The following is a 27,084-nucleotide window of genomic DNA, read 5'->3' as shown; positions in this document are numbered from 1 at the left end:
CTCTCCTATCCCCTTGGCTGCTTTGAGTCTCAGGCTGCAACTCAATCATCAGGCAGATACTTGATAGTCTCTTCCAGCCATTCCCATAGATAAATGCTCCAATAGTTGAAAGACAGAATCCCAGCATCTTACAATGTATAAACAAACAAACAAATAAATCTGCAGGATGCTTCCAGACATCACTTTGAATGTGCAAAACCAGTCAAGAATACACACCAGAAACAGAATATGGTAAAGCCTGCATGACTGCTATGAGGAAGCATGTATTGGGCCGGTTCAGGAGCAAATGCTTGAACCTGTGGGTGTAACAGAGCTATGCCCGCTGGTGTCACTGACAGCAGCTCAGGAAACAGCAGCACCATCAGGATCAAACCCTTATAATACACAGCTTTTCATTCTGTACTGCTTTGCAGTATGTAGAAAGTTTAACAAGGCCACACTAGCACTGAGAAAACACCACTAAATGAACTAACTTGAAAAGTCACAGGAGAGAACTCCATAAAAATGAACTGGGTGGGGGGAGGGAGGGCAACAGCTGTACATCTTATGAGAATAAAAATCATTAGTGTATATTATCAGAGCACATAAGTCACTGGCTACACATTACGTTCCAAAAAAATAATCAGGAGGCTCTGAGTGGCTAATGTGGCTTGGGTTTTGTTTGACATGCTTTGCTCCTGCTAACCAACACTGCAAGGCACTGAAAGGCTCCAAATGGGGATTCCCCTCACGAGGGAATTTCTTCAACAGAACTACAGCCTGCACTGTCACTATCCCTACACCTACCTCTGCCGGCTCATGAAACTCTGGAACTAGCTAATGCCTGTTGCATTTAATGAAAATAAAAGCAGTTGGATGCTCGCTATTCAGGTTGCTCCATCTAAACCAGAGCAGCAAATTGGCATGTAACAGCTTGTGGTGCTTTGCAGCAGGGCTAAACCAAACATGGGGATTGAAGGAATGTGGTGAAATCTCAGGAAATGTGTTCTTATTTCTGGTAAGACCCAAAGAGAACATCACAATTGCTCTGAATATCTAAAGATTAAATGCAAACCAACTGCTAGGCATCTGATTAACACAAAGTTTCAAAAAAGCAAATATATGTGCATATTTATGAAACAGCTATCTCCCCTTCTGAAAAATTACATTCAGTATCGCAGCTGCATGTTCACACCAAGTACGACAGTATGCACTAAGCTACAGATAATTTTACTCCCTTCTCCAGAGCCAAGTTGTTTTACTCAGACTTATAAATCCTCTTAACTCCAGTATGGGTTGCCAGCTCACAATTCAGAAGTCCTAGAAGCTTTTACTTCAAGAGGCTGATAATACTGTGATGACTTTAAACAACTAACACTCATTTTGAGTTGCTGTGTATCAAGAGTAAATCACTCCTATAAAATTTCCCCTTGGCAATGTTCTACTGACAAAGCTTTTTAAATCAAACAACTTTTTTTGTTACAAGCAAATAATCAGTGAACAAAACATATTTAGACAGGCCTGGGTGAGAAACTCTAAATAACTGTAGCATGATTAAAATATCTTGGCTTAATTAACATGCTGTTACAACTGTGTGGACTATGTGCGTCGATTTTACCTTGGCTAGTTTATCTCCTCTAAGGAACCATAGACTACACTTGACAAAGTAAAAGTCATCCATGTTTTGTCTCCTTTAAAATGTTTTTTGGAAATAACTTCAAACTCATTATTTTAATATAAACATACATTCAATAACTGCTGTAATTAAATTTTTTCAACTAAGCTAATCACTGAAACATACCCCATTCTTTATCTATTCCCGTTGTCAAGTTCAGATGACTCACAAGAAGTTTTAAAGTTTTTGGGTTTGTTTTGTGGTTTTGTTGTTGTTGTTAGGGTGTGGATTTTTTGGTTGGTTTTTTATTTGGTTTGGTTTTTTATGGTGGGTTTCTTTTTAAAGAAAAAAATAAAATGCAGCATTTCCCCAAACAAAACTGTGGAAGAAGCAGCAGCATAGTACTTCAGAAAACAATGGAGCAGAGCATCAAAATACAAAGCACATACAAAATCCGCACATGCCTTTTCAGAGGGAAATTGCATTTTAAAGCCTAGCCATTAAGCTTTCTGATGGCAAAGGCACTGTTAATAGCTAGTGTTAATAGGTTATATCCTTGTTATGTGCTACTAACTTAATCTGATTACAAACACTTTGTTTATAAGCACCTTCCATCTGAGGATCATAAAGCACTTAAACTTTCATGAAGCTTCACAGTGCTCCTATGAGGACAGTATCCACTATGAACAGATATATAAACATACACACACATGCACGCATTAAGAGATGCCTACAGTCGTGGATTCTCTATGCTCATATCTCAACTGAGATAAGAGAGGAGTGGGTTTTTTAATTCACATTAAGCTGCATTGTGGTTCTATTAACAGCTCATCCTTTCTGATGACCTTTTGATAAGAATCAATAAATTATGTTTCAACAGTATGAACACAGATATCCTTCAGACTCTTCTAGATAAACTGAGGTATCAACTGTACCCTCCAGTTATCACCTCAGAAACGAGACCTGGTGTGTCTGACCTGTAGATCTTTACGCAGTTTTAAAAGGATTCAGGTTCGTCCAGTCCTTATGCAAAACTCCCTGTCTCATGAGCTGGCTCATTTTGTTCAGACTCCAGGTCCTACAGTTTGATGCTGTATCTTACTTATTTGGAAGCCTGTGCTCTTGCCATCCTACCACACTGGACTCCACCCACTAGGCTTTCAGTATTGCCCATACACACATGGCAATATATTTAAGACTTTTTTTCCCCATTAAAGTTCTTGATAGTCGATATTATGAAAGTGAAAAAGTAAATTCATCTCCACCCAACAATTCCACAGAAAAAACCTCAAATATTAACAAGTTTCTCATAGCACGAATGCCTTCTCACCAATTGTCCTTTCTCCTGCTGGTAAAGAATTTGCTTTCTGAAGTACAAGAGGCAAAAAGGCAGATTTTTCTTCCAAAGTGAATTGAAGCCTACATGCCCCTCTATCCTACTGCACGCCACCAGTTACTTCCCTACGCCTCCCTCTCCCAACCCCGGAACGGGGTTAAAGTTAAAAGCACAACTCTTAGGGTAGGAACAAATATGTGATGACTGGGTTATGATTTCACAATTTCTAGTAATAAAAAGCCAGCAGAGAATCCCTTACATAAAGGAACAGAATGAAGAATCTTAACTGTTCCTTGTGTGCCCCAACAACTGCTGAATGATTTATTTCAAGAGAACAATTAAAAACATTAAGGTTAATTCTAGAGTTCAAAGCATCTTCCTAGACTCGATGACAACTGGGAACTTGACACAGGCATCTCAGTCCTAGATAAGGGATAGTTCGGATCACTTTGAAATTATTTTCTCTGAATAAACAGAGATGCTGAAAGTCTAACACTTCTGAAAAGTGAAGATGGTATCTAAGTATGTCTGTAGTAACAGTCTATTGCTATTTAAGTAGTCATAACAATTGCACATAAGCCACTGGACAAGAGAGATGACCTCTGCTTCTGCAGCAGTGCAAAACTAAAATGTTCAAGCATTCTCCAAGCACAAAATACACATTTCTAACGAAAATCAGGGGTTTGTTTTGGGGTTCCTCTCTCGTCATGCTTTAGTGAGCATTTTATGCTGCAGAATTGTGAAAGGAGAGTTGGCAGGGCTTTTTAACTATAGTAGTCAAAAAAATAATGCAAATTCCTTCTTCCAAAAAAATACCATGACTAAAAGTGTCTGACAAAGGAAAGGCTTGCTTGGTTTCTGAAAAGGTTACAACTCCTTTTGCATCCATTATACAAAGGCACCAATTAACACATTTTAGGAATGAAGCATACCATCATTATTATTTAAAACTTACACTGCAATAGTTCTTTGGAGCAATACTAAACCTCAGATGTTATTCCTATCTTGGCAGGGACAAATGAAAGAACATAAGCCCTGAAAACAGTGTATGATGTTTAAGAACTATACATGACTTCAAGGCCAAGCCAAAGTTCTGATCCTATACATTGATGAAGTGCTCACAGAAAGATAACAAGTCACAAGGAAAACTTCATTCATCAAACCTTGCAAACACCCAATCTTCCACCTATTTTTTCCTCTATCTGCTGCAACACTTTCCCTAACTCCTCAGCCTACAAATAATCCATCACTATGCCTCCACTTCTTCAATCTCATGAAATGCCCTTTCCAGACTGGAAAAGATTATGCTTTCTAGCTGTCTTTTAACAAAGTCGTTCCATGAACAACAGAACTCAAAGCTTATTTCCTATGAATCTCTGTCAAGCAGCACCAAGCCTTTGCTTTACCACACTAATCCCAGCTCCCTATAGAGCCAGTTCTCCTTCCATGCCGAGGCTCTACCAGTACATCCAGCCCTATGTAGATTTCTTCCAAAACTTTTTCCCACCTTTTTCAGTATCTTAGCAAAAAATAGCATATGCTGCAGCTAATCCCAAAAGACATATGATGATTAGCTATTAAGACATAATCAGAAAAGATAGTATTTTGTTTTGTTCTGAAGCCTTTCTTTTAGTGGGGAAATTAATTTTGGTCTCTCCTCCAGGCAGTTAACATATTGGTAACTACAACTATATTATAATTGCTTACTCTTCTGCCTCACTTGACCAAAACTGGACAGGACACTCCAAATGTCCTCAGGAAAGATACAGACATAGAAAGTAACTGCATGAGACTTAAGTACTCTAGGAACTGAAAGAATTACCCCCAAAGATCATCTCTCACTCAATCAAGTCCCCCTCTAAATGCTGGATGAGTTTTTATACCCATATCCTTAGAAATTCAACCTTCCAGTAGTGTAACACACAAGGGAACTTATGCATATCAGTATTCTTAGAATTTGGTTAACCTGCTCCTTACTATCATCTTAGAAACTTCTTGATTTTGAACATCATCCTAAAAGGTCTCCTTCAGTTTCAAAAATCCTATAAACTTCCAAAATATCAATGAAATAGGAAAAGCTTATTTCCTTCATGGAATTCTATCTATGCCAGTGAAAAGATAATACTTGTTTCAAATAAACAGATACTCAGGGAAATGGTATAGGGTGTCACTCCACCCATACATACAACAATCAGTTGTTTTCTAATTGTTATTTACAGCCTTTGAATTACCATGCCAGTTAGATCATTGATTCGACTGACCTTCCATCAACAATAGCTGTTACTATGCATTTCAAAAGCGGTAATAATCTCATTGGTTTAACCTTCTCTTCCCTCAGTTTTGAGTCTTGAAACCTTTTAAAACAAATAGCAGCTAGTGTTTTCATCTGACTAGGATGAAAGACTTAATGAAAAACTTATCTTTCATGTCTATAAACACTTCACCACAACAGGACCCCTTCTTTACATGGAGTGTTTAGACATGCTCCTACTGAAATTCAGTATACTCCATTCGGTTTAGTCTGCTCATGCAAAGTGCATTTCTTACAAATACTTATGGGAGGTCTTACTAGAGACAAGGAAGATCTTTCATTAGTCTTATTGTAGGGGTTTTTTTCCACCTAGAAGGTAGCTATACTGCACTTAGATTTTTAGGGTTTTTTTTTTGGTTTTTCTGTGTTTTGTTTTTTTAATGGTGAGATAGACCAGTACGTCTCTACAAATTGTTCAGACTTGCCTTTAGTTTTAGTATAGGGCATTCAATCACTGGCCCGGAAACCTCTGAGCAAAGGAATTTCTGGCATCTTGGTTGGAGCTGGCACCAACCCATTTTCCTTTGTTCTCATTAAAGGAACCATAATATGCCAAGTTAAATAAATAAATTAAAAGGGAAAAAAAAAGTGTAAAAGCAGAATACAAAGTGAATGCATATTCAGTGGATTACTGTGAAAGAAGATTTCCCTAATTTGACTATCTTTTCTAATAAAACTGCTATTTATTGCTGAAAAAAAAAATCTGTAAACTGATCTTTCCAAGTGACTTGAACATTTTCCCTAAGTAATTTGCCTTCATGTACAGCCCTGCAGTTTGAAATGTCAGGAAAGGAACAGCTAGCTATCCATGCAGAAAATTTTACAAGCTGTAGCTGTCACAAACATTCAAATGCATGCACTAACTTAAAAACAGTATGATCCCCATATATGATCAACTTCGATGAAGGGCAAAGAGTTCAGCAAATTCCATCTATTTAGATAGGAGTAAAAGAAATCATACCAGCTCTCTCCAGATCACAGCGTGCCAGAGAAGCAATGTAGCTTAAGAGCTCCAAAATATCTCTGTAAACAAGTTTTTAATTCATACCATGTTGACCACAGAACACAGTATTTTTAGTCATATGAAGTCAGTCATAGCTTCTACATGGAATAAAGAGTCTGGGTTTTTTTCTTCCCTCCTCTTCTTTAACCAATAATGGTCACTCCCTGAAGGGTCTAGATAAGATCTCCAAATTAGAACCAAGTTCTTGCGATTTAAAAACCCTTTAACTTTTAATTCCTTTAACTCCTGGTATGTCTAAGCCAATTATATATCTCTAATAATAACAACAATCTATCTAATATAAAATACAGCCATTAAACTTTTTTCCCTTCCCTTCTTCATCTCCTTGTACAGAAGATTCAGCCATTTGAGTGTACACACAAAAATTACAAAGGACTTAATGAATGTATAAATTATCTGGAGAGAATGAAGCAGCAAAAATGGCATCAAGCAACTCAAATTAGAAAAAAAAAGTTTTAAGACTGTATTTCACACACATTTATGATGTCACTGACTTGTGCTGACAGTCAAAAAAGAGAGTAAAATGTGTAGCACTAACTTGGTGTAGATACCATTGAAATTTGGCTAAACTATATCTTTAAATTAACAACATAGACAAAACACTAATTTAGAGAGGGCTCAAAATTTGTAACATTCCTTAAATTATTTTGCTTGTCATTCTTTAAGTCCATTACCTCACTCTCATCTAAGATGTCATCCAACAGCTGCCATCTAAATAACAATGAAACACTGAAAAGAGAGCAATGCACATCCATCTCTACAAATGATTCATCAGAAGGCAGTTAAATTCCAGCAGCTCCAGAGGAAGTGGCAACTTGCAAGTGGGAGGGGCCAAAAATCAGCCAGACCCCAAAAAAGACTTCTTGGACAATGAACTTGAGATGTCAATGGAGTGTTCAGTCATTTGCTTACTGGAATGAGGGCAGGAGGTGGATGCGGCAGTGGTGTCCAAAATAAGGAGGCTCAGGGATTTTAGGAATTTGATCTGTATGCAAATGCTCTCCCTTTGAAGTACAGATCCTCATTTTTTGCTAGCACTGAGAATTACTACTAACTGTAATACATAGAGAAAACAAAGGTACCAAAGATAATCAATGACACTAATGTAAGTATTTTTTCAATATTCTATTTATAAATCAAGCAAGATGGAAATGGAAAATATCATTTTATCATGTTTTGGAAAGACAACAAATGTAAAGAAGTCTCTTGATCAGATGCAGGTTTTGTGCAGTTTCTATGCAGGACAAATATAGATTTTGGGGGCATGGCAGGGAGAGGAACCCAAACAAATTAGTCTGTTCTTACCACAAGGCATCTGGAAGAAAGCACTATAAAATCCTAAGGAAGAGCCAGACTATTCACACGTAGAATATACAACCTCAACAAATCTTTTTCTCTCTCAAAACATTGGGATAGTAAGCGTGAACTTAACTTCCAAAGTTGACTTTTTTCCTGTGTGATCTTCCTTAGCTTTTTTGGTTTTTTTAAACTGGCTTAAGGGTTTTTTAGTGTCTTCAGAAAGTGTGCAAAATAACAGCACACTAATCATTTCGGTTATCTGAGTTACATGGAAAGACTGTATCTAATAGTGACAAAATAAAACAGACAGTGCTTATATGCTTCACTAGCTCCTAATTTATGGTTTGAAAGGAAAGAGAAATAAATATCACCGAAGAAGTGAAATGGGGAACTTTAAAAACATGAAATGACAACTGAAAATATTTTCAAGACCAACTTGCAGAAATGAGTGCCTAATCTGAAATTGTTTTTGCTTCGAATACTAAGACTAGAGTTTTCCAGTGGGTATACCTCTAATTTCAGGTACAAAAAACTTCAGAAGATTTAAGTATAACATTAAACTGATACAATATGGAAGACAATGGATGAAACTTTTGGCATTTTGAAGTGCTCAAGTATAAATTCTGCATGCATTTTTCACATTGTACAGAAGTACTCTATTGTAAAGAGCGCAAACCACCTTTTGCAACATAATTGAATTACCAGTCGTATGGCTGAAACACAACTGCCTCCACAGATACAGAATTCACTGCAGTCTCATCTTTTTCTGCCCACTCAATTGCACAACAAAGGGCAATTCTTTTTTCTATGCCTCAGGGTCCCCTTATATGCACAGGTAGAGTTGCCTTCAAATGCAAACTTGTCCTGCTGCTCACTCTACTGCAAGTAATGAAAGGACTTCTACAATACATTCCTTAAACCTTAGCTGGACCAGTTTTCATCTTTTAGTCTGATGTTCTTATGTCCTCAATTTTTCTTTCAAATCTCTAAGGACATAAAAGAAAAACAAAAATTCCAAGTTACAAAATTCCCACTCAGATGCCAATACCAGAGCTATGCTGAATTGTCACAAGGACTGAAACATTTTCTGATACGCTAACAGAACTGCAGTTCCCTGTGACAGAAGTGTCTGGTATGGCCACTACAGACCTAGCACTTGTCTCTGTGTTGGCTCGTCAGGATGTTGGATAGAGGGCTTCACTGTTTGGAGGAATTTCTCTAATGGACTATCTGTGCTGGGATAAAGTTAATTTTCTTTATAGTATCTGCTACAGGGTTGTGTTTTGGTTTTGTGCTGAAAACAGTGCTGGTAACAACAGGGATGTTTTTGTTACTGCTGAGAAGTGCTTGCACATAGTCAAGGCCTTTTCTGCTTCTCACACTACTCTGACAGTGACTGGGCTGTGGGTACACAAGAAATTATGAGGGGACACAGCTGGGACAATTGACCCCAGCTGACTGAAATGACAACCCAGACCATGTGACATCATGCTCAGCATATAGAACTGGAAGAAGAGGGAGGAGCGACACACATGTTGAGTGGTGGCATTTGTCTTTTCAAGTCACTTTTGGGTGTGATGGAGCACTGCTTTCCTGAAGATGGCTGAACACCTGTCTGGGAAGAGGTGAATGAATCCCTTGTTTTGCTTTGCTTGTGTACGTAGTTTTTGCTTTACCCATTAACCTGTCCTTATCTCAACTCATGAGTTTCCTCAATTTCACCCTTCTAATTCTCTCTCCCATCCCACTGTGGAGGGAGTGAGTGAGCAGCTATGTGGGGCTTAATCACCAGCTGTGGCTAAATTACAACAGCTACTTATTCTTTACTTGCAGAATAAATTAGCAATAAATACTAAGTTATAGCTTTACCTTCGAACATAATTGTTGACGTTTTCAAGGAAAGACGTAACTTGCCATGAGTTTCAACAGAATCTGAGGTGACACTCAAATTAATGCACCCCAAATATGAGTTGATACTCTGAATTAGGATTTAGTGGCTACTTTGAAAATCCCAGCATGGATCTTCTGGAAAACTGCTTAGGTTGGTACTGTCAATAAATTTAAAAGTGCAGTGGTACTCAAGACAAATCTCAATACCTTCCTGTAATACGGGATGTCCTTAAAACATCAAACAAAAACCCACCTTATGCAAGCATTTATTTTGGTAAGAACAGTGTTTTATGCTACAGGAACAGAATCTATGGCTAGGGTCCTTCAGGGGATTTTATCATTAAATAAACCCTTTAAAAGAATACTGTAGCACTTTGTAACAATGTCTGGCATTAGCAAAAACCAAAGCAGACAGCTTCAGGATAGTTTGCAGCAACACTGTGCAAGAATAAGTTGCTTGTTTTATGCCACTGTGGCAGTGATATTGAAACATACATCCAATATTGGCAGGCTGCTGAAAGGAAGACTGGCCTATTAACTGGCTCTTTAATTTGAAGTAATATGGAAAGGTTGATAAGACCTTTCACTTTATTTTAAAATGACAAACCAAACAAGAGTATGGGGGAGAGAATATAATCCTCCTGTGTAAGGAAACATAGGAGCAACTTTTAATGACTTTCAGACATGTATACTGGAAAATGAAAAGCAATGGACATAAATTGCAACAAGGGACACTCTTAATGAATACATGGAAATTTTCATCACTGTGAGGGTGATTAATATTGCAACAAATTGCACAGAAAAGCTCTAGAATAATCCTGAGAAGCCTGATCTAACTTAGAAGTTAGATTCAACCTTCAAATCTGATCCTCCTTTGAACATAGGACCGGACTGAATGACTTCCAGAGGTCCTTTCCAACTCAAATAATTTTATTAGTCTATGACTGTTGTTTCTATCTTAAACCATTTCAGCTACTGCTTGCTTTTAATTGTAGTGTCACGCAAATCCAGGAAGACATTGAATATTCCTGTGGAAATGTCAAAGAATAATGCAAGAGAACATTACCAAATTTAAACCAATTTTGTGATCCTTGCTGGTTGCAGTCTCTTCCTGGCATTACTGCCATTTTGGAGGGTCTCATTGAAAACTCTCACCTCAGGATCTATACATTAAACTGTCAAGCCAGGGAAAAAGGCCATCCAGTAGCTCTAAGCAATGACACTTTGTAAATTATGGAAATGATCTTTTGTTTTGCTGTCTTTCTTACAATTTGAATAATTTCCAGATGGACAATTTGCCAAGACAGTTAAAGACTTTTCTCTCTCATTACTACGAACAGCAGGTGAGGAGTAGCTAGCTGAGTTACCTTGGCTTACCTTGCCAGTAAACATGAACTTAGCTGACCTTTTGTCCAAATTGCTTCTGTCAAGCAGACCTCTCCATGCGTCAAGAGTAGTAAAACATTTACATTTTTCTTATAAAAAGAAATAGTTCTTCATTATTCGATTTCTTTTGCTACATTTCTGATGGTGACAGCAGAGGATAATTTATTAGCACAGGCAGACTTGCTAATTAATACTGCTAGAACTAGGAGCACAACCTCAATTTAAGGATATGAGTACATTATTTTTCCTACTCCAATGAAGGTACAAAAAGATTCTGCTCTCTGGTCATCAACAGAAGTTTGACTGATTTGGAAAGATGTTTCTGAACCAAAGTTACCTGTTTATCTTTGATGCAACAGCAAAAAAGTAAAAGGCCTATTACAATTGGTAAGGCAGCAAAAAGCTATTGCCATGTAAAATATAAGTATTTTGGGAGGAGGCAATATTTACTCCTTAAGCATAACAATTCAGGTCAGCTTATTAATAATTGAAGAAAATGTAAGAGAAAGGCTCTAACAAAATGCCCACCTGCAATTAAACATAATTACACTGTTCTTTCTCCAAATTTTTCCTTTGGGAGGGAAAGGAGTTTCTTACCAAACATATAAGCAACACAGAGTATTTAAAAATTGAGGAGTAACAATTTCTCAAGGAGTCCATTGGTCCTCTGCCAGAAGAGAAGCATGGGCGGAGATGCCATTATCAGCTCTAGTACTCCAGGCAGCCGTGCCTCTTTGGAAGAGTTGGTTCTAAAGTGGCAGACCTCACTGCTGAACAACTGTGACAGTGTTTGTGACACAGGCACCTTGCATAAACTGCAAATCTTTCATAGGACTTGAGATGGGTATGCCTATTCCATATTTCACTCATACTGATGATTTTGAATGAGTAACCCCTCTCCATTAATTAACTTCAATGAAAAATAAATTATATTCACATTGTAAAAGATGAAGATTTCTAAAGACCTTGTATACAGTCTTAACAGGATTACTCCTCTCCATAAAGGTGACACATACCAGCAGACAACAGTTCTCAGGCATTATCTACAGTTCAATCAAAAAATCTTAAAATGCAGCAACTTCATTACACTAAGTCTACCCAAACAAACTGTTCAGTACAGCAAAATAAAGGTTTGCAAGACTAAAGTAAGAGGGGATTTTTTAAGACTAGAAGGTACTCTTGCAGTGCCAAGTCTTTATGCCCCAGTTGAACTATTTCTGAAATGCAACAAAGTATTTTGACTCAAAGTTCCAGAAATTGTCCATGGATGCTGGCTCCTTATAATCTCCCCATGAAGCTGTACTTTAGCAAAGGAAATTTTACATGAAACTGAGACTAGGTAAGAGCTACTGCTTCCATTCAAAAGCCTCTCAGAAGGATCTCTTTATTTCTGTTCTTTCATTGCCCAAAGTTTGAGTCCCTTGGATTGCAGTTAAATAGTAAGAAATTGTTGGGCTTACCTTGGAGGTTAACACTTGTACCCTGGTGCAAGTTAGCTCCTTCACAGGTCAGTTGCTGAAACCTTATCTTTTGAATACTTACTTCCTCAACCATCTCACTACAGAGTTACCCAGATCAGGCTGCCTATGAGAGGCAACCAAATTAACATGGCCAACTTTTCAGGAAAACAAATTAGAAGCCCTAAAAAACCCCCTCAAAACCCCATCTGGAGAGCTGTAGAGGCAGTAAAGACTTGACAAACTACTAGAAAGAGAAGGAAGCATCTTCAGCTAGTGCAGCTATTTCTGTAGGAAATGTATGATTTCATATTCAAACTTAATTCACTTCTCACTAACAAGCTTCAATTTTATTTCAAACCAACTAGGAGGACAACAGTAAACACAGGTACACAGAATCACAGAATCATTGCAGTTGAAAAAAATCTCCGAGATGAGTCCCACCCCTTTGCTCAAGTATAGTTAAGTACAACAGGCAGACTGGAGTTGCATCCAGATGGGTTTTGAGTCTCTTTAAAGGCAAAGAAGGCACAACATTCTGGGCAAAGTGTTCCAAAGATCTGACCACATTTCACAGTTTAAAACAAAATATTTTTTTTCTCCTTAACATTTAAGTGGAGCTTCCTGTTTTTCAGTTTATGCCCACAGCTTCTTGTCTCTTCACTACTGTGAGGAGTTTGGCTCAGTCTTCCTTAGTCCTCTCATTGGATAACTGTACGTCTGGATAAGATCCTTCCTGAAGTCTTCTCATCTCAAGGCTAAATAGTCCCAGCTCTCTCAGCTTCTCGAGCTCTCAGCTTCTCCTCTTAAGTCAGATGCTCCAACCCCTCTCTGTGGCCTTTCACTAGACTCACTTCCATTATACCAAACTAATTCTTAATGCAAGTAATAACACAAAGAAGCAATTTCAGATTTTCTTTCTTTTGAGATCTACAGCAAAAGATTTGTAATCAAATGCAGCTTTTTGTAGTCACTTATGAATACAAATTACTGAGCTTTTGTGTGATTATCGTTTGTTTATCTTGAATGACAGATCAATGTCACACACATCAAAAGGTAAGCTCTACCAAGGCAGACAATTACAGTTTTGTTAGCTAGCTGAGAATTTAAGACTGTGAGTAGAAAGAGATTTGAGTGAGTGATTTAAAATTTAAGAACAATACCCACAATTGCATTTTGCTGGCATTATGCTACAGTTGCAAAAACAATTATCTTCATCTCATAGTTGCATTACTAAATTGCACCTTTAGACTTTCATAAAAATATTAACAACATTTTTAGGAATGATACTCCCTAGGGCAGGATCTGTATGACAAGGTCCCAGATGCCACTTGAACACAAATTATTTGTTAAAAAACCCCAATGCCACCTATCATTAATCTCATATTCTCTTTCTAATAATCACAGTTTTAGAGAAGAGAGAGATAATGTTGTAAGACACTTTAAAAGGTCTAAGTAGAAATCAGGTCAACTGTAAAGTAATTCTATCTTCCACTTACACCTAAAATAAGACCACAAATCACAAGGCTATGATAAATCCAATACAACATCCCTCATATTGTTCACTACAATAACATGTTTCAATATACTACTAGGTATTTAAAGAGACAATTCAGAAGAGCAGAAATCAAACTCCCACTTTTTATTTCTGTACTGAATTTTCTTCTGGAACTTTCTGAAAGTTTGTACTTCAAAAAGCTTTGTATCTCTCAGTACCACAGTAAGTTAAGCAGTCTAAATAGAAAGAAATAGCAGCAATTACTTTGAGAAGTTTGGCTTACTTCCATGATGGAAAGAATGTGCACGCTCAGCACTACAACTTCCCTGAACTCATCTTGGCTACCTCAGAAACAGTTTTTCACTGTCGCAGAGGCAGTAGACTTACCATTGCTAGATTATCTAGAAGGTAAGAAAGACCTTCGCCCCAAGTCAAACCCCAGCCTTTCTGCAACAAGTGTACTGCTATCAATGAGAACTTCCTCCTCCTTATGAGAACTCATCCAATTAGGGATAGGAAAACAGAGTTCTATGCTGTGAATTTCCCAGAAACCATCTTGCTTGCTCCAAAATTCAGGTCAGGAAAAATCAATTATTATATCAAAATTGATTTACCATTGCATTAACTAAAGAAAGGAATATGGAAGGCAACCATCACTGCAACACTTCTAGGACAAGGCTCTGTTCTTTCTGTCTGAACAAAAATGCGGGAAAAAAAACCATACAACCATTACTGGATTTCAGTTTGAAATCATATGAAAAAGCCTTTTGCTAATGGAAATCTGTCATTTTCTTCTCTGATTAAGCTTTTTTCCCTAAAGCGCTGTGTACTAGCATCTTAAATTGTTCATCCTTGAAAAAGCACTTTGTTTACAATTTCTGTTCCCTTATTAAAATACATTCTAAAGAAGTAATGCTCATATTTTAAAGCGGACCAACCTACCACATGCACACAAAAAGGAAGACCCTGGTTCTATATTTCACGTTATTTCAGTGAAGAAGAGATGTGTAAAAAATTCATATACAAACTCACTACCTCAATGCCAAGCTTCCAGAATGATTATATCTTTTACAAAATCTTCTGATCTACCTTCTGAAATTGCAATGCATATTTCTGTGTTTTAAAGTTTAGGGCAAGTGAACATTCTGCATTTTTTTTTTTCAGCCACCATCCACTATGACATATGGATAATTAAAGGATGCAAAAAGGTGAACACCAAACAAACTAACCAATGCTCCCAGCACATTTAAACAAGAGAGCTTCACACCATTTACTATGGTAAGGCCCTTTTTAAATAAATGTGTGACTCACTGTTTGTTCTCTTCACCAGGAGGTGGAGTCTTGCCATGCCCCTCCATTACAAAATCCTCATGTTCCATCTGCAAAGGCAAGCATTGCAGGTCAGAAATTGGTGGAGCAAAACGCACATCACCTAAAGTGGCCCTTTTCCATGCGCAACAACTTAAAACAGCCACTTTATCACAGTGTCTGGTCCAGAACAGATCATGTAGTTTCTTAGCAACATATGTACATCTCCGATCCCATTGCTATGGCATCATTTTATAGTACAATTTTCAGAAAATCTTACAAAGGAAAAAGAGTGATTTCATGGCTATAGCAGGAGACTATCAGTTAGGGCATCTAGGTTTTAATTTTTGTTCTGTTATCAACTTCCTTTCTCATTTTGAGAGTACAGCTTCTACCACTTCTTCCTTACATATAAAGCAGGGATTTAAAAAAGCTACTTCTATCAACACCTCTGGAGAAAAATCAGAATTTTCAAAGAAACTTATTAACCACAGACAGAAACTGCTGTGAAGGCTGTGTACTTCTTGTGAAAAACAACTTTCGTATGAAAAAGAAACTTTCACTGCACACGCATAGTTTAGTTAGCAGAGTAAAAAAGAGGCCTAAGGGAACCTCAAATAGATGCTGTTCCAATGACAACATAAGGTAGGCATTTCCTTTGGCTCACATGTTAAAAGATTCCAAGGGCACTAAGGAAATTTTCTGTTTAATTGTTTGCTTTTAAAATACAGTTTTAGCATATATTTTCAGCATCTTCTTTGGCCAGAAAAAATATATTTGATCATTAATTAATTATGCACTCTTCATTTAATTACTTCATTGGGCCAGAATGTCTTGCACAGGTAGCAAAAGAATCTTCTCTTTATACAAAAATTCAAACTCATGCACTCAGTTTTTTATATAAACATCCAGGTATAGTTAGCAATGCTCTACTTCACGTGAAGCAAAACAGGTCACATTGCCATACTCAATAAGCCATACAACAAAGCGACTAAATCATAGTCACACACATAATCATGATCCACTACATTAAACTGGAAAGAGAAGCACTATTCAATCAATAAAGACAGCATGGTTTAGTCAGTCTTTGAAGGAGCTAGAAAAGCCAAAACCAAAGCAAACCACTTTCTATTGTGCTCCTATCTTCCCCCCAAGAGTCAAGTTCTCATTTGTAGTTTGATCCTGTTGACAGGTTAATAATACTGACAAAACCATTATCTACATATTGACATCTAACAAGGATAACCTAATTTCTGTTATCTGCCTGCATAGACACAGTCCTAAGCAAAACCACAAATGACCTAAGAAAGTCATGAAGTACAAGGTGGTAACGACATCCAGAAGACAGTCAATAAAATATGTGTAAGTTAATTTCCCATTTGTAAACATGTAACCATGCTACCCACAGTCAAAGCACTATTTTCATTCATGTATTCCCACCGTATCAGACACACTGACACTTATCTGTACCTCAGCTCATATCTGACTCTCAAGAGCTCTAACATCTGGACTCAAAGCAGTCTAGCTGGAGAGAAAGGTACTCATCCCACTAATTCTGTTGTTGCAGATGTTAAAACACAAGCATGATAACTGGTAAAATAGCTACAGATTTATGGCCACATCCCTAAACAGCATGATTCTGTGAGTGATGGTAAATGTTTAAGGTACTCTTAAACAATCTGAAACCAGGAGGTATTTTAGCTTGTGGCTGGTATGAGACAAGTACAATTTATATGAATAGTAAGTTAGGGAACACTTTGTGGCTGGTATTGCAAAGAAAGTCGAAATACAGCCTCTGGGAGACAAGCAGCACTACATACAACATACACAGTGCTACACTAACAAGATTCCCATATAAAACAGAAATTCAATTTAATGAAGCTTTAGAAAAGGAGTGATCATAAAACCTTAAGTATAAAAGATGAATTATTTTAAACTCAACAAAAACTAATAAGTTATTTCATTAAATCATAACCAAGAAATTTGAATGAGAACTGGAACATCTAGGAGACCACCACCAGGAAAAGGCAATTGCTGAAGTATTGCCAATAAAACTGTTGCTTTAAGGTGAATTTTATATGAAGAATGCTAGTAACATAGCTGTTCGAGACACATTATTATCCAGTATGCATAACTTTTAAACTTAACATTACAAGGAGAAGGGGGAAAATAATTAATAACAAATCACTTGAGCTAGAAAGAAGGTTGTAGGTCTAGGCATAAGCTGTTTTAAAGCAAATCCCATCTACTTTAATAAATTTTTAACAGCTTGCTGTAATTCAAATAGTAGAAAGAAGTATCTGAAGTATCTGACAGAACCCAGAGAGTGGTGATCAATGTCATGGGATCAAATTGGAGGCCTGTGGCCAGTGGAGTTCCATAGGGATCTGTTCTGGGGCCAGTCTTGTTCAACATCTTCATCAATGACCTGGATGAGGGGACAGAGTGTACCCTCAGCAAGTTCTCTGATGGCACCAAACTGGGAGGACTGGCTGATTCACCAGAAGGCTGTGCTGCCATTCAGCGGGATATTGACTGGCTTGAGAGTTGGGCAGAGAGGAACCTCATGAGGTTCAACAAGGACAAGTGCAGAGTCCTGAATCTGGGAAGGAACAACCCCATGCACCAGTACAGGCTGGGGACTGACCTGCTGGAGAGCAACTCTGCAGAGAGAGACCTGGGAGTCCTGGTTGATAATAAACTAAATACGAGCCAGCAATGTGCCCTCGTGTCCAGAAAAGCCAATGGCATTCTGGGATGCATCAAGAAGAGTGTGGCCAGCAGGACAAGGGAGGTTCTCCTCCCCCTCTGCTCTGCCCTGGTGAGGCCTCATCTGGAGTCCTGTGTCCAGTTTTGGCCTCCCCAGCTCAAGAAGGACAGGGAAGTGCTGGGGAGAGCCCAGTGCAGGGCCACTAAGATGATCAGGGGACTGGAACATCTTCCTTATGAGGAAAGGCTGCGGGAACTGGGGCTGTTTAGTCTAGAAAAGAGAAGACTGAGGGGGATTCTCATTAATATTTACAAATATCTAAATGGTGAATGTCAGGAGGTTGGGGGCAGCCCTTTTTTGTATCTAATGACAATACAAGGCGTAATGGAAAGAAGCTGGAACACAAAAAAATTCCCTTTAAACATAAGGAAAAACTATTTTCCTGTTGAGGTGAGGGAGCCCTGGCACAGGTTGCCCAGGGACGGTGTGGAATCTCCTGCTCTGGAGGTCTTTAAAACCCATCTGGATGTGTTTGTGCGTGACCTGATCTAGGTAAACCTGTTTTAGCAGGGAGTTGGGCTGGATGATCTCTAAAGGTCCTTTCCAACACCTACCATTCTATGAAATGACTAAAATCTACTTGATAAAAAACTAAAGAAGATACAGTACTATTATGTCAGTGCTTAAAAAAAAAAACACCAAAAACAAAAAAAACCCCAAAAACTCAAAAAGACCTTTGAGAAAAGCAATGACAAAGTTTCTCATGAGAAGTTCACTTGAAAACATTAGTGACAGGGTGAGAAAGTACTCATGACCATGGAACTGTTCAATACACATAATAAAGATTAATTGGTAGGTTTTCACTGACAAAAAAGGTTAACAAACGCTTCCTGACACTAAAAGAGGACATGAGAACATCAAGAAAAAGAATATTAGTGAACTAGGAAACATATATCCTTTTGGCATGGATGAACAACCAGACTCATAGGAAACAGTTGGCTGGTTGGGCTCAGGATAATGGTTACTGCATTACAAGCTACCTGGAGGCTGGTATCAAATGGGGTGCTGCAGGGGCCTATCCCTAGGACAAGTCCATTAACAGCTTTATCACTTTGAAGGGCTGGTAGAGTGTACTCTGACCAGAATTTTAAGATCATACTTAACTGGGGTGAAGAGGTTCAGTCAACATGTCCAAGGGCAGAGCTACCATTTAGATGGCTCTAGACAGGCTGGACGAATAGAGCCCACGGGAACTATATTAATTTAGACAGGACAAAGCCCTGCACCTGAGAGGCCCTGGCAACACTACAGGCTGGACAGTGACTGAGGAGCAGTTCTGTGGAAAAGGTCTTGGCAGATAGCAAGCTGATCATGAGCCAGCAGTGTGCCCTGGCAGGAAAGGTCAACAGTATCCCAGGCTTTATTACGAAGAGCCTTGCCAATAGATGAGGGAACTGATTATTGCCTCTACTCTATGCTTATTATTCCACACATAGTCTATCACAACTCACTTTGTGACCTTAAATACAAGAAATACATCCATAAAGTGGATGTAGTAAGCTACCAAGATGCCCAGGTTGCTAGAGCGCTGGCCCTGTGAGGAGAGGCTGAGGGAGCTGGGTTTGCTCCATCTGGAGATGAAACAGCTTTGGGAAGACTTAACAGTGGCCTGTCTGTATCTACAATGAGGTCATCAAGAAGTCAGGTTCATGACAGCAGTGCACTGTGACAGGACAAGAAGCAATGAGTTTAAGTTGAAACAAGAGAAGTCCAGACTGGATACAAGATGACTCATTTTCACCATGAGGACAGTCAAGCAATAAAAGGATAACCCACAGAAGTTTTGTAGTCTCCTTGTTTCAAAAGTTGAAAGCCAGATGGGATAAAATCCTTGTAACCTGGTCTGACATTCACAGATGACTCTGCTTTGAGCAGGGGGGTCAGATTAGAGACCTCATGAGGACTTTTCCAACCTGAATTTCCCAGGAATCCTACAAACATAAGAATGCTAAGAGGTAATATACATAGGAGGAAAAAAAAAAACCTACCAAATTCCCAACCCAGCAAGAACCTCCACTTCAGTGTAGAAAGGTCTAAGAAAAATACATAATCAAAAAGCCAAAAATAAAACAACTAGCAAAATAACTAAACTATGCTGAACAGTAATATAGAAAGAAATGTAATGACTGTTAACAGAACTACAGTATGTCCTCTTTTAGAACATCATCTATGAATGCAGAGTGCAGGCTCAAAATCACTCTGTAACACTCTAAAATGTGAGAGCTCAGAATACAGACAGGTCTGAGGCAGAGTGAAGATATTACATTCATAAAATCCAACGTTTAGGATGCAGATCTCCCTCAATGCAAGACAACACATGACTGAAGCACACATAAAAAAGGCAGTTTGACAGTATTTTAACTACTATCACCTCTTTGCTATCATAATATAAACAGAACATAATGCACTCACAAAAAAAAACACCCCAACATAAGAGGATATACAATTATTTGGAAAATATACTACTGAGCTGACAAAAAATTAGCTTACTGAACATACAGAATGCAATAACAAATTTCACAAGTCCTTGTGATTTTATGTTTTATATATCTATATATATGAATGTATATTATAGGATTGCACACCAATAGCAATACAAGATTTTCTGTTTCTGGCAATGAGATTTTTTTTACAAAGTGAAAGGGGAAGGGGATTTTATATATATGTGTATATATATACACACACACACACATACATATATATAATATCATTCCACAGGCCTGATGCAGTGCAACAGTTTTTGCATTCTCCTTTTTGCAGAACCTTGTCTCTAATTTTCTTTTGCTTGCCTGCATCTGTTAAACAATTTCATGGGCAGCGATTTACATTTTTCACTTTGAAATTGCAGATTTTATGTTATTTTTTCTAGAAAAGGCTACACAGTTTATTTAGTGTTACCAAAAAAAAAAAATCTAGAGTAAGCTCATAGGGTAATACTAATTTCCAGCTTTTCCTGACATTTAAAAGTCACTTCACTGGGTAGTTTATCTTAATTCAGAGATATATCTGACAAAGAGCCTTCTGAAAACGATGACCAGACTGTCCCAGTAAAATTCCAGTGACATTATTTACATTTTCCTAAAATTAGTTCTCAGGCTCAACTATCCATTAGAGATTTGAGATCTAAAAAAAAGTACTTAAAACATTTATGTCTTATTTTCTCAATGACAATAGTAACATTCTATTGCTGAAAGGATGAGAACATGATGTTTTAAGTTTTTGATTGACTACCTAAGGATGAACTGAAGAGAACAGTACATACTAGCCCCAGTTCACTGAAAATACTCTTCTTTTTCTCCTCCATCCACAGTTCTAGAATTCCTATGAATATTTCTCCCTCCCAAGTCTCTCAGTTTCTCTTCACTCTTATCCAAACCATATTCTGCAGCCTTTTACTTTTCTTTTCAGGAGAGACTCTGCGACCCAGAGTCTCATAAACTTTCATCTGTACACAGCATAGAGCAACCACAACAGATCTGGTTAATGGCAAGTGTTCTGAAAAGGCATACTCTAAGTCTTGGTCTCTCTTGACTGACATCACGCTAGGAAACGCAGTTGTTCTGAGTATGCAGAAAAAGATTGCAAGGTGGAAGTAACACAAAACTCTTGGACCTATTGTATTCCTCCCAAGGAAAGAAGAAAAGCTGAAATGGCAGAGGATCTGAGACACTTTAGTTTATTTAAAAAAGACTGCAGAGGGAGCTGTTGATTCCAAGAGCAGGAATTAAAGGAAGCCCACTCCACACCTGTTTCTTCTGGCAAGCCATGGAGAAAGCTTCAAGACTTTGGCAGCTGGAAGCAGAAACCAGAAATAGACTCTTAAACAGCAGGGTGGAAGGCAATACAAAACTTGCATTTTAAAAAAAAGGGAACTACAAGTTGTTGAACTCCATATTGTCTCATTTCACAGCTTCTTTCCCTTAAAGATACAGGCATCTGTGAACATCCGAATTTTGACAAAAGTTTATGCATTGAGTGTTCTAAGTAATAAAAGCCAAATTGTTTTATGTAAGTTTAAAAAGCTACCGGTAATTAGACACTCAACACTCAGTTTTTAGAGAATGAAATATACCAGAAGGAGTTTAGACATAATATAAACTTACTTTTTTTTTCCTAGAAGTGCAACACCTGTTACTACAATTTCATACTACTCTTTCTAAAAACACATTCAATTAGACCCTAACAGATTTGATTAATGAGTAAACATAACCTGGAGTTCCTAGACAAAGTCAGCCACACTTTGAACAGGCAGAAAGTTTCAAAGACAAAAGCCTCAGCTTTCCTGAACCCTGATGTTGAAAAGCACAAATTTCTAACAAGATTCATTAGATATCCTAGCTCACCAAAACTGAGCTGAGCATAAGAGAAGCAATCCTTTTATCAGGGGAAAAAAAAACCCCAAATGAGACAGATGATTGGAAGAAATTCTACACTTATTACAAGAAGCTATTAACCAGTACTTTGTCTTTTTGTCTTCACCAGTTAGAGAAACATACTAAAGCAACTTCACCAGAGAGCTACTGCCTACTACCTTTTCCCACTCATAGAACCATAGAATGGTAGGAGTTGGAAGGGACCTTTAGAGATCATCTGGTCCAACCCCCCTGCAGAAGGAGCTCCACCTAGATCAGGTCACATAGGAACATGTCCAGGTGGGTCTTGAAGACCTCCAAGGAAGGAGACTCCACAACTCCTCTGGTCAGCCTGTGCCACTGCTCCATCACCCTAACATTGAAATAGTTTTTTCTTATATTTAAGTGGAACTGTTTGTGTTCCAGCTTCATCCCATTACCCCTTGTCCTGTTGCTAGCTACTATAGAAAAAAGGGATGCCCCAACCTCCCTTTAGGTATTTATAAATGTTAATAAGATCTCCCCTGAATCTCCTCCAGACTAAACAGCCCCAGTTCCTGCAGCCTTTCCTCATATGAAAGATGCTCCAGTCCCCTGGTCATCTTGGTGGCCCTGTACTGGACTCATTCCATAGTTCCTTTTCATAGCTGTGATTTTGGGTTTTTTCTTCTCTCTTTTATGAAACAGACTGCAACCAGCCACCTGAGTGAACAGGAGCTGAAGTCTCTTTAAAGATTTTTAATTTGCCAGGATCTCAAGCACATACAAACTGAAAAATTCCCCAAGTGCACAACTAGACTCTGTGGAGGATCATCAAAACCTGCTATCTGCAGGCTGTACCAATTTACTTCCAGTGCTTTACGTTACTTGCTAATTTTAACACAGCCTACTACAGGCCCAGTTTAAGACTCATAAATTTGGTGTTTTGCCACAACTGCTGCTTTAACACTAGCGAACCTTCCCAATCATCATCAGCAACATTGAACCTATAAAGAAGCCATCAGCATTTTTGTCTCATTAATACTTGTTTTAAGTAGAATTGCACAACCTGATCATTAAAATCCAAGTAATTTGTCACTACTTGCTGCTACTGAGAGTGGTGGAAGCCCTTTAAAAGCCTTGCAGTTAGAAGAACTTGTCAGAAATCTCAGCAACAATTTGAGGTCTAACATGTAATCACTACTACAAATGAAAGCTCTCTGCCTGGGCCTAGTATGAGCACTTTGGACATAGGGAAAATTTTCCTTATTAGCAAATGATTAATTACATTTTTAATTTAACTTACTAAAATAAAAGTCAATGCAATTTAGCTGCAAACACTTTAATAATTATCTTATGAAGAAATTAGTGCTAAGATAGCATCTCAAAATATACTCAAATTGGTCAGCAAAATTAGTCTCAAAATGTACTTTTTTAGATTACAACTTAATTTTGGCACAAAGATGAAAGCAATAAAAACATTACACTTTAAAATTAGTGATATAATCTTAAAAGAAATTTAAAAATACAAATAGTAGCTTCTGAGATGAGAAAGAGCAAAATACTTCTCTGAATCACACAGAGGGAAGTCCTAAGACAAAATATGCATGAACAGTCATCTGAATTTTTGGTCTCTTTCAAGAATTCGTTGTATTACACAGCATTGTGATGTTACTAAATATTCATTTGAACTTTCCCTTCATTTTTTTTCCTCTCAATTTTGCCAAAGCCGTCTCTATATACAAAAAATATTAACACAAGGTGTGAACCATCTCCTAGCCTACTCATTAATTTTCTTGAAATTTCTCATCACTATCTAGATTGAGCATGTCAATGCTACTACCATCATGCAGTCAGTCCTAACCAGTTTTCCTGTTAGTAAAAAGAGAAGTGAAAACTTACTAACGTAATCCTACTGCTAAATCACATACCCACATTCAGTACTCCCTGCTAATCATTTTGAATGCTAACATGCTTCAACCACATATAATTACTTTACAAAATCACGAGTCTAATATCAACGTTTGGTATACACAGCCTAATGGTATTTTAATTTCTGACCCAATGAAATGTTAGAACATTAACTATAAATGCCAAGATGTTAATGTAATTAAATTGTGCATCATCCATATAGAACAAAAGGAGAGATTTATCAATGGTAGCTCAATTAATCATTACCTAACTCAGAATATGTAATTCCTATTTCACCTAAATAAGCACCAAACCTGCAGCAGTGGCTAAAAAACTAGAAGTTTTGTTTCTGCCTCCAACTGTCACTAATTAATCACCTGCACTTGAAGAAACAAGCTATGGCCCATTTTCTATGTAATTTTTTAAAAGTTTGTGTCATCTATTACTCTGTGAAATACCCAGCAGCTTAACATGAATTCCTTGCTAAGTTTAAAACAAACAATTTTAGTAATACCATGAAAACAACAGTTACACTTTCAAGATAATAAAAAGGTCAAGACCCCAGCCACATTTCATACAGCATAGATAATAAAGCTTACTTAAGAAATTATTTTTTAAAATGCATTACTTAGCTGCAAAGTATTTAAAATATAAAAGCTCATCTATCTACATATAAATAAAAAAATAATGATCTGAATCTTGCTCTGAAGGCATTTTGAACTAACTGTTTGCAGTAAGATACTGTTTTGCCAATAACACCTTTAACCACCCAACATGTTTAAGTTATGGTATGTCAGGGTATCTAGAAATGCCACTTGGCAACTTAAATTCTGAAGCTGCCAAGGCAACTTTTAATAACAGTCCAGCAATCTGAGACACATAAAGTAAGCAGAAGTGCTCTCTTTTTCCTTTGAAAAGTTCATGCACACATCACTCCCCCACACACCCCCTCCCCGCCATTACTTTGAACAGCTACTTGTATGCAGCTCAATGACTTATTTAGCCAACTCATTTTACAGTTAATTTACTATTTATGGTGCAGACACACATGAACAAGTTTTAGCAGTTTAAACTGACAATTGAAGTGTCTGATTTGATAGACACAACTGTTAACCACCCTGAAAAAGAGACAACGTGTTTACTGCTCTCTTTCACTTAGTTTTTAAAAGCTAGATGATTCATTACCACAAAAGGACAACAGGCACAAAAAACAAAAAGAATTTTTAATGGCTCAAGGAAATAGATGATAATCACAATTACCAAAAACTAAATTGCACTACACATTTAATCACCTCCACTGCCACAAATACTGTTTTCTGCTGTTTGTTAGGAGTGACTGAAAATGATATGAACAAGGCACACAAAAAGAGGTGCTGAAATTATTCACTCTTAAGAGATCTCATCAGACAGGCAAGGAAGAGAAAGAAGAACTGACTTTCATGTCTGTGTTCACAGAAATCTAGTGTGTGGATTCGAATCACATAGAAACTGCCAGTGGCCCAGAAAGTTCCTGATCAACAAACAGCTGGAAGCTGACAGCACTTCTGTTCTAAGTTAGGAATTAACCCTGCTTTAAGCTTGTGTTAAGAATCCACTTTTGACCAATGTCAAAAACAAGGAATACAGACTATTCACACTGATAGTGTACAGCTACTTCTCAGTTTCACCAGTTAACAGAATGTAAACCCAAACTTATTTTAGTCACAACGGAGTTGTGGACAATGCTGCTTGCTTGTATATTTTTTTCCCCAGTTCCTCAGGATTATTACAATTTTTATATATTTGATAGATCACCAAACTATTACAACACTGACTCATCTCTGAGGCAGAACCTGGGCTTTTCTTGCTTTCATATGTTACAACTTGTTCTCAAACAAAAAATGCCAAAGTTATTTCTTTAGGAAACAAAGTGAAAACTCTGTATCTGTTGAAGCCTCCTGATACGGTTTCAAAGTACTTCTATAACATTTCTTAGCAACCTAATTCCACACAGGCACACCGCATAATTAGACAACCGTTACATTCTCCCTTCTTCATAATACATTGTCTTGTCTATTATCCAAATATCTCAGTGAACAGACTTTAAATAAGTGACAGGAAATGTTGATGTGCTTTTAATGTTGTTTTTACTCTCAGAGGAACTGATATGGCACAATGTCTTTTTTTTCGCAGAGTTCAAACATCTTTAGTTGTCCACACACTCTCGTATCTACTGTAACAATGAAGACCATATCTACTATTTTTAGCATCAATAATTTAAAAAAAAGAGGCTTTCTCCACAAGCCCCATACCCACTTCTTCCACAACTAATGAGAGAAGAAAAGAGTTTGAGGAACTGAAACAAATTCATGCTCGTACAGTTCACAAACTAAAACCAAAATTGTCCTTGTAGGGTCATGCAACTGCATGAAGCCTTGCATACGTATGAAGTCAACAACAGCATAGACACCTTAAAATGAATCAGCCAAACTAATCGGACTATGACAGACTTGGAAGGATAAAGTGTGGTTTTACTGTCCATGGCTCAAATTCCTCCTCATGTACAAATCCTCTTGGTCTGCCACAAGACAGTAAGATTGAAAATATTTATCAATACTTTCACATCTAGAAGATTTTAATTTAGGTGACTAATTATACCTAACTGTCACACTGACATAGACTACAACCACTGTAACAATTCTGCAAAGCCAATACTGAACGGAAAGACAGCAAAAGGCAATAATCTGAAAACAGACACCTCTCAAATTTTGTGCCAATAGTTCAGCTGCATGAGAATAGATACTTTGTAAGCATAGTCACAAAGCAATATCTCTGTATCTAAAATCATAGCAGTCTATACCTATTAGCTCTGAAATGCAGAACTGTTTTTTTGGGTTTTTTTTAGAGCAAACATTTTGGGTTTTGTCTGCTTTAAAAAGCTATTACTAACTGCTGTAGTCAACTGAAAAAGAGATGCTACTAATTGAGGA

General features: G+C 37.6%; 1 protein-coding gene across 10 annotated transcripts in view; it reads right to left on the bottom strand.

Moving 5' to 3' along the window:
* TNRC6B (trinucleotide repeat containing adaptor 6B) overlaps positions 1–27,084 on the bottom strand; it is a 149,285-nt gene that overhangs the window by 90,232 nt on the left and 31,969 nt on the right. For 8 of the 10 annotated variants that reach the window (XR_009820189.1, XM_062012850.1, XM_062012873.1 and 5 more), the window contains exon 4: positions 15,107–15,174. The exons of the other annotated variants lie outside the window; for them this stretch is intronic. Coding sequence is in view for 7 of the 8 variants with exons in the window: in XM_062012850.1 (XP_061868834.1) it covers positions 15,107–15,174 (68 nt within the window). In the remaining variant the exon portion in view is untranslated. The remainder of the gene's footprint in view (positions 1–15,106; positions 15,175–27,084) is intronic. 10 annotated transcript variants of the gene reach the window in all.

This window comes from Colius striatus, chromosome 1 (assembly GCF_028858725.1).
Source record: "Colius striatus isolate bColStr4 chromosome 1, bColStr4.1.hap1, whole genome shotgun sequence".
In the NCBI taxonomy this organism is placed as follows: domain Eukaryota; kingdom Metazoa; phylum Chordata; class Aves; order Coliiformes; family Coliidae; genus Colius; species Colius striatus.
Note: the sequence above shows the minus strand (reverse complement) of the source record. Positions and strands in the feature narration are given on the sequence as shown.